At 48.2% G+C, this 11,580-nt stretch overlaps 4 protein-coding genes across 4 annotated transcripts; 2 read left to right on the top strand and 2 right to left on the bottom strand.

The window, feature by feature from the left end:
* Nucleotides 1-40: 40 nt before the first annotated feature.
* On the top strand, nt 41-790 carry AO090701000703 (ERF4 family protein; the record flags this gene model as incomplete). The annotated part of the gene is made up of 1 exon (XM_023237183.1): nt 41-790. The coding sequence occupies one exon, from the start codon at nt 41-43 to the stop codon at nt 788-790; it is 750 nt and encodes a 249-aa protein (XP_023092257.1).
* Nucleotides 791-1,465: 675 nt separating this feature from the next.
* Nucleotides 1,466-2,987, top strand: AO090701000704 (AP-2 complex subunit mu; the record flags this gene model as incomplete). The annotated part of the gene is made up of 2 exons (XM_001823457.3): nt 1,466-1,802; nt 1,948-2,987. The coding sequence occupies 2 exons, from the start codon at nt 1,466-1,468 to the stop codon at nt 2,985-2,987; spliced, it is 1,377 nt and encodes a 458-aa protein (XP_001823509.3).
* Nucleotides 2,988-3,983: 996 nt separating this feature from the next.
* AO090701000705 (uncharacterized protein) lies at nt 3,984-4,775 on the bottom strand (the record flags this gene model as incomplete). The annotated part of the gene is made up of 1 exon (XM_001823458.1): nt 3,984-4,775. The coding sequence occupies one exon, from the start codon at nt 4,773-4,775 to the stop codon at nt 3,984-3,986; it is 792 nt and encodes a 263-aa protein (XP_001823510.1).
* A 3,406-nt stretch (nt 4,776-8,181) lies between these two features.
* Nucleotides 8,182-10,832, bottom strand: AO090701000706 (uncharacterized protein; the record flags this gene model as incomplete). The annotated part of the gene is made up of 6 exons (XM_023237181.1): nt 8,182-8,236; nt 9,235-9,507; nt 9,559-9,852; nt 9,899-9,945; nt 9,991-10,093; nt 10,699-10,832. The coding sequence occupies 6 exons, from the start codon at nt 10,830-10,832 to the stop codon at nt 8,182-8,184; spliced, it is 906 nt and encodes a 301-aa protein (XP_023092258.1).
* Nucleotides 10,833-11,580: the final 748 nt, after the last annotated feature.

Raw genomic sequence — 11,580 nt, 5'->3', positions numbered from 1 at the left:
GCGCAGTGGTACCTTCAACGAAGATTGGCCGTTACAGGAAATGCCAGAATCGGCGGGAAATCATGGGAGTCCGGAGGCACAAAGTATTCGTCCGCCCGACCGGGCACATCTGAGTCAAGACCCCGTGGTCGACCGATCGAACCCCCTCGACGAGCGCCCCCGACATATTCAATCACAGGCCTCTCTGCGGTCGCAAGCACAGATTGCTTCGATACCGTCACATACAGGGCAACATCCTGGTGGCGAAAACGATGTGGCAGAGGAGTTAGCTTGGGGACCAGCCCATCCGTGTTACCCTCATATTAACCCGCATGTATCAGTGAGATCCCAGGAGTACCATACGACACGCATTATTCGGATTCGGCGAGACTGGATGGTTAGGGGAGATCTGGCCCCGACGTTTTCCAACCTGTATCCGGAGATTCTCGATCCGTTACTGCCTGAGCAGGAATTCCGCAGGATTATTGCTACGGTCAATGACAAGCTTGTGAAGGCATTCGATCCATTCAGCCTTCGAAACTGGATAGATGGAGCACTGGCGTTGCTGACTGGCTGGATCTGGGAGGATATAGGGGCCACGGGAGTCAAAAGCCAGCTCAAGCAAATAGAAGACTGGGTGGACAATTGGAACCGTGAGGTCGGCGCAAAGGACGGGGTATATATCTGGAGCCTTCGACGGACGGCTTACATGTCGTTGGACATACAGATTCCCGACCCCAAGGTTGGCATCATTCCCAGTGAGCGTGGGCCATCACTGCCCGGGACTCGACCGAGCAGTGGTGTGGTCTAAGTCTAAAAGGTGGGATGGTTTAGGACTTGATGCTTTGAAGTCCTTTTTATTTTCTTCTTCTTTTACTGTATTTCTTGATTTTAACCCCTTTTTTAATTTTTGCTTTCTTTGCTGCGACCTGCAGCTGCACGATTCTAGCGACTTGGGATGTTTTTCTTGATTACCCTTACATCTTTTCGATTTGACGATATCCACGTCCTTGATTTCAGATCGTTGATACCATGTCTCTGAATTTGCCACAAACCCTTTTGGTCTTCGCCCGTTATGGGATGGGAATCTCTGTTTATATTCTGTATACAGTCTGTGTCTATAGTTCGCTTCGTTCGGTGTATGTCATATATGCCGGTTGTGCATAACAAGAGGGCTCTGAAGGTCAGGAACAGGCTAGGAAAACAATAGTGCCTATGAAAAAAAATTAATGCAATCATCATTGAGTGAATAAGTGCATGAGTGGCATAAAAGCTATGGTTGAGATTCTTATTATTTGGTGGACGGGGGTATATTTAAAACAGGGGCCGCAGCTAAAACGATTCCCCACGTCTCTCAGTCCAGAAGCTTACTTCCACTCGACGCCGATCTCTAAACCCAACTTTCCACCCCCCGAACTTTTCGCAACCTCCCTAACACTCCCCCTTTACCCTCCTCTCCTCCCTCCTCCCCTCTCACCCCTCCACAATGCTCTCCGGTATCCTAATTTTCAACCAAAAAGGCGAAAACCTCATCTTCCGTGCCTTCCGCAATGACTGCCGCCCCCGGTTGGCCGACATCTTCCGCATCCAAGTCATCTCCAACCCGCAAGTTCGCTCGCCCATTCTCACGCTAGGATCCACGACGTTCAGCCATGTGAAGCACGAAAATATCTATCTGGTAGCGGTGACCAAGAGCAACGCCAATGCGGCGCTCGTGTTCGAGTTTTTGTATCGGTTGGTGATGCTGGGGAAGAGCTACTTTGGGAAATTCGACGAGGAGGCGGTTAAGAATAATTTCGTTTTGGTTTATGAGCTGCTGGATGGTGAGTTCTTTTCACATTGTTTTCTTGTGAGCTATGGTATAGCTGTGCATGCGGGTGGTGGGGCGAAGGTGACATGGGAGCAAGGACTCAAGGAAAAGGAGAGCAGACAGACAGTGAGGGCAGAGAGCTAACAGATATGATCCAGAGATCCTCGACTTCGGATACCCCCAAAACACGGAAACAGACACTCTGAAGATGTACATCACGACGGAGGGAGTCAAATCCGCCATCGTCAACAACCCCACCGACTCAAGCCGCATCACCATGCAAGCCACCGGCGCGCTCTCCTGGCGCCGCTCCGATATCAAATACCGCAAGAACGAGGCCTTTGTTGACGTGATCGAAGATGTCAATCTTTTAATGTCCGCGACTGGCACCGTACTCCGCGCCGACGTCAACGGCCAGATCGTCATGCGCGCCTACCTCTCCGGCACACCGGAGTGCAAGTTCGGCCTCAACGATCGCCTACTGCTCGACACTGATGCGGCTGGTGGCTCAGAGTCCGGTCAACGGGGCATGACAACGAAGGGAACTCGCGCCGCGGCGGGCTCCGTCACACTTGAGGACTGTCAATTCCACCAGTGCGTGAAACTGGGCCGGTTCGACGCAGACCGCATCATCTCGTTCGTTCCGCCGGACGGCGAGTTCGAGCTCATGCGATACCGCGCGACGGAGAACGTAAACCTCCCGTTCAAGGTGCATCCCATCGTGAGGGAAGTGGGTACGACGAAGGTCGAATACAGCGTCGCCATCAAGGCGAACTATAGCTCGAAACTCTTCGCGACGAACGTCGTCATTCGCATCCCGACGCCGCTCAACACAGCCAAAACCACCGAACGCACCAGTCAAGGCCGCGCCAAATACGAACCCGAACACAACAACATTGTCTGGAAGATCGCCCGTTTCTCTGGTGGAAGCGAGTACGTGCTCACGGCCGAGGCAACGCTCACCAGCATGACACATCAGAAGGCTTGGAGCCGGCCGCCGCTCAGTCTCTCGTTCAGCCTTCTCATGTTCACGAGTAGCGGACTGTTGGTCCGGTATCTCAAGGTCTTTGAGAAGAGCAACTATAGCAGTGTGAAGTGGGTACGGTATATGACTCGAGCAGGAAGTTACGAAATTCGGTGCGTTCTTTGTCAACCCTCCAGCCTTATCTCATCTCACTACCATTGTGTCCAATACTAACGATACAATAGATTCTAGCTTGTCACTGCAGGCCAGGCAGCCAGATTCACCATTCTTCTATAATATTAGCAATGGCATTATCAATATCACTATCAGCACCAATATCTATTAACTAACCATGAGCTGGGTGTATGGCGTTATGGTCCTTGTTCTTTCCTGGATATGTATGTACTGTATGAGCGAGACTATAATTGTATAGTTTTCTGTGGAGCCTTTTCTATAATAAATCTTCTGCCCATTTACCACCACTTTGCAACTCTTGGAACATAGAATAAGCATGAGATGTCGCTACGAGAGGAACTGAAGCAACGCAAAATCATTTTCCTTCATAGTACCACTCAGGAGGCAACTCCGAGGCAATCTATAAGTAAACCTTAGCTAATCAGTCATGTTAGTTACATCCACTCAAATCACCACATTCAAGGAAGAAAAGATATATAGATAAATAATCATACCAAAACTTAATCCTTGTTTACCGATCTCAACCCATCTACCCAGAGTAATATCTACAAGTTTAACCACACTACGAAAATAATTCCAAGATTGCAGGAGAAATAAGATCCTTGATTTTGAACTCCAAGCCATTCGTATCCCCAGACTCAGGACCATTGTCCATATAGTAAGATAAAAAGCAACTAATAATGCACATCATAATACCGAAGAAAAAGAAAAAAGGTAAGGGTAAATCATACAAGAAATTGAAGAAAGGAAACACACTCTCTGGTGTACAGTCAACAATACATAGAACTCATTAGGTGAACAGAAACGAAAGAAATACAGGATAGGACGATTTCAGTCCAGAAGTCGCGGGGATAAAAAAGACAAATGTGAAGAAGAGATAGGGTAGTAATACATCGGTGTGGAGTTGAAGAAAAGTGAACCGTGAGCCCGTAGAATACATGATACCGGGTATCCGTCAAAGATGTTCATAGAAGGGTGAAGAAAAGATGAGGAGAAAGGATAGAAAGAGAGAGAGAGTCGTGAAGAGAGAGGCATCTATAGCCAACGAGGACGAGTCACTCGCCGACTTCGTAATCCGACATTTCCCTCTCCCACAAGGGCCTGCCAGCGACGTCCGACGATGGCATCATCTTTGCCCATGCGTCGCGCGCAGTCCTCCAGATCTCGTTGGGATAGCTGGAAATTCTGAAGAACTAGCTCGACAAGGCGCTGGTCGTCGTCCGCATTCCATGTCTCGGTGGACAGGGTTTCCTGTGTCACTTCGATAGATGGCAACACTGCGTCAGGATTGAACAACTGTGCGCTTTGTTCGGGACTCAGTTCCAGTTGACGACAGTGTGCAGGCGATGGAGGCGACTGAGAGATTGGTGGAGAGTGAAGGGCATAAAAGTCTGATTGCGAGAGACCCAAAGGAAGTTCATAGGGGGCGTGGCGAGTGCGCTTCGGGGTCGAGAATCGAATGCCACGAGTAATAATTTCTGTGTCGCTGGTGTCCTCAATTACTTCGGAGCGATCGCGCTTGCGTTTGTTGACGCCTCGCGAAGGTTTAGGTGATGGCTTAGGGTCCTTTTGCCACCGCGACCGGACGGAAGGCATGGGTCTGATGTGAAGGGGACTTTGAAGGCGCTCTGGTTTTGCGCATCGTGGTGAAGGAGCGGGTGAAGCGTTTAGAAGCGATTGGAGGGCGCGACAGGTGCCCAAGAGACCATTGCTACATGGGAAGTCATCGTCGGATGGTGGGGGGGTTGTGAATTGGCGGCTGGGGTCCAGGCGCGCCTGAGTCGCGGGGCGGCGCATGTCGCAAGGTAGAGCGGATGGAAGCAACATGATTGCGCAGATGTGTAAAGATCGCGTGGGAAAGATATGGAGAGACGAAAGAATGTGCGATGGTAGAAGGTGTGGTGGTTGGTCAAGATCGCCGATTGCTGTGTGCGCCGGTTGCGCGGGCAGCGCTGGATTTGCGCCGGAGGAGGTCACGATAAGACCCGGGAGAGACTGGGTGGTGAAACTCAAACCGATAGGAATCTTGATATCAGCGCTTCACGGTGGACTGGTTCCGAGTGATGCGACGAGGTGAAAGAGTACGTTGATAGATAGATGATGAGGGAGTGGGTAGATGGATCAACGTTGGGGAAATGAGTGGGAGTGGCGCAGGAACGATAACTTTAGCAACGGGAAAAGGAGAGGAATGTTCCGCAAACGACAAAGTGCTTTGTCGACTCCGTTCCACTGGTTAAGCCACTGCTGAAAACTGGCCTGCAAAATATGTGTCGAAAGAATGACGAAAGAAACCACTTCCGAGTGCAAGTTTCTCAATTACAATGATGAAAAGGTGGACTGAAGCAAACGAACGTCCCTCTCAATAAGGCAAGAATGTCTTAACAAAGGATGACTGATGGTTCAAGTCTAATCATATCCCTTAGGGTTCCTTTGCTCTCCCTCTTTCTTTCTACTCAGGGTTGTTGCTCTCTTCTTCTCCCTGTTCCAGGGGAATGGCTCTATTATGAAGGTCTACAAAGAACTACAATCTCTCCCCTACCCACCCTCTTCTCGGCTGTAGTGAGACAAGGACAAAAGGGAGTCTTCAAAGAGGGATGCATGAAGCAAGGCATTATCTGAGAGAGCAAAAAAAAAACCGCCGAAAAGCCACCCACGAGACGGGTTTATTTTTGACTTTACTGAAGACAGGGCGTGCGACCAGCTCCGTCTCACGCCCTTGCTTGCCATGCATCATCCCACTTTTTCCTTGTCAGCAATACCTGACGACATCCTCTTCCATGGCCCGTGCCGTTGCAGCACGGATTTCGAGTTGCATTGCAGCTGCTGCAATGCATGAGAATCGTCACTTGCAGCATCAATGCTCTTCATCGGAGCGGAGCATATGTGGCGGTTGAATTCGATATTGGCCAAGCTCTACAGTAGCCACTTACACAGACAATTAGACTATAATGTCGAGCAAAACACATGTAATCCATTCCCTATCTTCTACTCACCCTACAACGAGTACAATCGCTCCTCGATATACCCTAGATCAAGATTAGAGTGTAGACCTGGATTCCATCCTCTCCCATTCTTCCTTGAGGAGCTTCAACATTGATTCATCCCGCTCATGAACCCTTTCAGGAAATCAGTATTAAAGAGCACCTCCATCCCAAACGTAGAATCAATCATCAGGCAACACTTTTGTCTTCAATTGACTTGAGTTCATTGGATCATCTCTATACTCCTTATTCCCAATTGGGTTATATTGCATCCCACACTATCGGAATCGCGAACGCGTCGCGTACATCCGCGTCGTGACACGTTACGCGTAGACCAATCACAGGCGGCACTGATAAGGCTCCGGCCGTTGAAGGCTTCAGATGACAAGGTCACGTTACGAACATCAACCCACCACCTGCATGAGCGATATTATCGTCCTCCGACTAGGCGAGAAAAAGAACGAGAACAGGAGCCAAGCCCCTGTTCAAGGCGTTGCTAATCCGGCTAATCGTCCGAGAAAATGAGGTGGCTAGATAAAATTCCTCCTATCGTGCACGATCTTATCAGAGATACGCGACCTCCTTGCTTCGCTGAAGGGCCAAGGGTTGTCACTCCCGCATTCTTGCTCGAGGTTCGATGGAACTCAAACAAATCAGTTGATGATACGATTGGCAGTATCTGGTATTGCCTGACTGTCCCTTTCTATTTGTGTCTTGGAGCATATGCTGTTGGTTAGTGTGTCCTGATTCAGATCTATTGGGCTCCTTGTCTAGAGCTGCAACCCCGCCACCACACGTCACGGACGCGCATTCGGGCAATTGCGCTGCCTTGCGTTGACAATCAGGTGGTACTGATCCTTGATCTCGGGGATTTGGTCGGAATCCACAATGTCGCGTTATCTCGCAGACTGCTGCAGCAAATTCTACGAGTACGCCAGGGTACCACTTGGTGGACGGTACAGTTGCATCGACATCAGCAGAGATGACAATCCACAGATCAGGCTCGTTAACTACAGCTGATTAACCTCTTTCCGGGAAAAACATATCATGCGAATGGTCCAAAGGAAAGTAAACTATGGCCCAAGCCTTCTCTCATTGATACTCTATGGGAGTACAGAGGAGTACAGGAACCAGGAGGTTGGGAAGGGTTACTCACCCCTCATACAATCATCCAACAATGACAACCTACTATTCGCCTCAGTAGCAGGTAAAAGCAAAGAACACTGACCCTGAATCCTAAGAAAGCTTACTGCGAGACAGCCAAACCCAAAAAAGAAAACGCCGACCCTTCAGCTGCACCCCAGCCTCCAGGTGGAATCCAAGACTCATGCAAGGGGTATCAGGAACCGGTGCAACCAGATGCGAGGAAATCGCCGCACAGTGGAGACTACACTCACAGGGCACGAGTCTGCAGAACATTCAACTCGCACCTGCATTATCATTTGACAGATGCAAGTCCTTGTATTACCGGTTGTGGTAAGGTCTGATCCCTTTCCGCCTATGATGCCACACCGTAGATCCTTTGTATAGATGATATCCTTTCTTGTGCCTTTGGGTGGCTGGTAAGACTGCTTTCGCTCTTTTTCTCCTCCAATGGCACGTTTCGCTCCTCTTCTTTGTCTTTAGGGTTGTAAACCTCCCTCAAGATCGACCTTCTTTGACTTCCCCCTATCGATAACAGAACAAGGCATGTCGAGCGAATGTCTTCCCCCGCTGATATCACCACACATCCCAGGTCAATTCTCCTTGACTCCTTCAGGACAACCCATTTTTACTCAACTTAGTAACACAGGTCCCTAGTTCGTCTTCACCCTCCATAATCTCAAATTTATCCAATGAATTAATCCGCCATTGCGGCGCCTTACATAACACGAACGCTGACAACCTCGTACCCTCCAGTCGAGATAGACTGAATGCACAGTGCAAAGGAAATGAGTGCTAATAATAGACGTAGGGTTACCAAATCAAGGGTACAATCAGACCCATTGAACATTGTCCTTTGAGAGGGGATAGGAGGTACCTTGGACCAGACACCTTCTTCTCCCTCGTCGCGTCTTCCTAGCTCTCCCTATTAGCAAGATCATATGGCTACCCAAGTTCAGTAGCCCGTCTCAACCCTTTCATGGTACATCGTCGAAGACCACTTTGTAGACCGTACTGCTCCCTCTTCACTTCTTTTTGCCCCCTTTGCTAGCTTTGACTAATCCCTTCTCGACTATCCTTTGCTCCCCCCAGTCGCTGTATCCTATGACCTATTTTTGTCTCATGACTAGCAGTTTTGCTGACGTCGGCCATTCGGCGAGGTGCCTGTTTCGACAAAAATAGAACCGATGTCGGTCTGGCTTTGTTGTCTCTCCTTTTTTTTACAGAAGGAAACTTTTCCCTATTTCCTTCTAGGTTTTGTTTTTCTAGACCTTCAATACATGCGTGCATGAGCCTGGGTCTAACCGTCTGCATCGCCTAAACGATACCTTTTCAGCAGTAAGTTGAAGTCGGGCTGTGAAGAACTCAATGCATGCTTACACGAGTCTTTTGCTTTACACGGGCGATAAACTATTGAAAGTAAAATTACATTCAGGTCAGAAGTATTTCTATTATTAGGTTTTTCTTGTTCGGACTACGTATCACCACCTGATTACTACTTGCTCTTGGGCATCTTCTTAGCTTTCTTGAGAGTTCACCTTTCATGACGGCCTTTCTTTTTGATGCAGTGCCCCGTTTGGTGTTTGCCTGCAAGACAATGAACCCCCTTTCAACATAGAAAGTGAATCCTTGATTTCCATAGTTTGTGAATAGGCGTGTATCCGCGTACTGCCGGTTACTAGGCGGATCAAGTCATACCATATCCTGCACTGAAGGCTTGCATGTGAGGAACTTGCTCCTGCAGGATAAATTTCATTGGATCTGGGCAGGGAAAATCTCGGTCTTGATTTTTATGTGGATATCTTGGTGGACTCGTGTCTGCATATCCTACCCAGCAGTGCGGCGGGAGTTCAGGGTCTGAAAGAGTCGTGGACATGGACGCGGAATGTCCACGACGTAACTCATATTCCTGTGAGCCTGACGGTGTTGGCGAATCCCTTATCTGACATAGCATGTCTTCAGTAGCATATGACTGTCCTGAATGGTCCCTCGAATACCCGTCAGAGCACAGGGTCTGCATGGCTTCGCTCCTTTGCTCTGGTATTCTCATTAAGCTACCTAGATCGGTAATTAGAGGACCCTTATGCGTACGAGGCTGCCAACCCCTGATCGCTCGTCGGTATAGCGCTTCGAACTCCACCCGATGAGCTGGGTTGGTGAACCAGTTGTGATTCAGCGCTTGCTTAACGTCTATGCGCTTCGTTTCATCAAACACGAGAAGCTTGCGGACAAAGTCCCTCGCGCGTTGTCCAATTCTGTTCCAGTCCATATCGGCTTCGAGTTTCTCAAGATCACGCTCTCGAGAAAGATCTGTCGGATGAGCTGTCAATGAGTTCTTAAATGGAATGTCCCCGGTCAGGAGTACGGCTGCTACACAGCCCAGCGACCACAAATCTACGGCTTTTGTATAGCCTTGCTTAGACTTGAGCATCTCACTATATAGAAATATTAGCTTCCATGGCCATTTTTGCTTGCGTCATACTAACGGGGCGCTATAGTCGAATGTGCCGATCAGCGTAGACATCCGCTCAATAGTTGGCCGCACAAGTCTGGCGCATCCGAAATCAGTGAGCACGACTCTGCATCCATCTGCTAGAGATGTCATAAGAATATTGTCTGGCTTCAGATCACGATGGACAATTCCCCGCTGGTGCAGATAGTCCAAGGCCATCAGGACCTGTCGCACGATGACTGCGGCTTCAATATCATCTAATTTTCCGCCTTTATACTGGATGTAGGAGAATAGGTCACCAGCAGTCACGAGCTCCTGGAAGAGGTAACTGTTCAGATTTAGTTAACTCCCAGAGAAAGCATCTAGGAACCCACATTGTATTGCTCGATTCGATGACTTTCTCAATCCTAATGATGTTGGGCTAACCATGTCAGGATCGGCAATGATTTGTGAATACGAAACTTACATGACAAAGGCTTTCAAGTATCCTGGCCTCGCGGCTGTATACGTCAAGTCTCCCCTGGATTTTCCTTTGAAGTGATTCCTTAAAAGCACGAATAACGAGTAACCTGTTTTTGCTGTGGGGAAACGTGCTTTCTTTAAAGTGCCTAGACTGCTGATCTTCTGCTTCCCTAATAACCTTGTTCTTCAAAGCTCGGAGGTCCACAATCTTACACGCGAGTTGCTGACCGGTGCTCTTCTTAAATGCCATGTGTACTTGTCCGTAAGCTCCAGATCCCAACTTTTGCGGTGTAACTTTGTACTGGTCTTCAAACACCTTTGCCGTTGATCAGCAAACACAACGCGGCCCGCGGGAAATAAGGAGACTTGCCTTCATCTCTATCATTTGAAGCATGTCAAAACAATCTTCTTTCCCCTGGGCAGCGCAACGGATATGTAGAGAGAGCCTCGGAGATAACTGTAGTACATCACCGTCACTAAGAAGAAAACTTCCCCTGCCCTTTCCCATAGGGTAACCGTTCCATGAGGTGCCATTCATCGACAGGTCTTGAGCATATACTAAAGGCGCAACTTCATCGGGGTTTTCTCGGTCAAATATAATTGTGTAGATCCGTAGATGGATGTTGGAGATGACTGGGTCCTTCACGACATGGTTGCTTGGGCTCAGTCAGTGTCGGAAATTCTCGATGAAGCGAAATAAAGGGCAACATACCAGCGCCTTTGATCACGACCTACGTATACTTCTGCGTTACTGTATATAGGGAAAGAATCGATATCCCTTTTGAGTTGTGCATCCCACACTGATACAGTACCAACAAGGTGAATAGGTGTTGATAAGAACGACATAGTACAACCGAATAGGAGAGTTGAATGGGGCTAGTTGATTGCCTGTTGTCCATATGAGAATGCAATTTCACATAGATAACATAAATGGTGTAAAGGAGTGATATGAATGGAGGTGTAGGAACTGTGATTCGTTGCTGGGAGAGAGACGTGTCGAGGAAGTTAAAGGTCTCGTGCATGTCACCTGCTATGGTATCAAATCACGACGTCACATCAGAAGCAGTCTTCCATATTGTTCTCGGGGCCACTAGTACTTTCTATACATCTAAGAGATACTAAACTAATTAACATCCGGAAGCCACAGGTATACTATATCAGGGTTCCTAAATCATCAGCAACTCTAAATCTAGTTTCGACCGTATAAAGCTCGGTAGTCCCACACCATTCTTCGCAAGAACATTCCCCTTTCCCAGTTAATTTTATAGGAGCTTTGGGGAAAAGGTTGTTACAATATCGGACACTTACATGACAATTTGTAATGTTTCAGAGTTAGATTACTATAGAGATACAATATCAAACCACATTTGTATAGGAGGGTCGATCGACCACAAGGAAAGTACATTGGCCATGTCATGTTAATTCATTGAACGCTTTTCTGGAGCGTAGTATATGGCATTGAGTCTAGAATAAGTTGAATATAGAACCTGGGATATTCAACTGCCGATCGTTGTCCAAACTCCTCACGGCAATAGCCCTACCTTAACAACCCACCAATCATTGTTTAGAACAAGTTCTTCCACTTATCAGGGCT

Source organism: Aspergillus oryzae, chromosome 5 (genome assembly GCF_000184455.2).
Source record: "Aspergillus oryzae RIB40 DNA, chromosome 5".
Lineage (NCBI taxonomy): Eukaryota > Fungi > Ascomycota > Eurotiomycetes > Eurotiales > Aspergillaceae > Aspergillus > Aspergillus oryzae.
The sequence above is the reverse complement of the archived record's forward strand: the minus strand, read 5'-3'. Positions and strand labels throughout refer to the sequence as shown.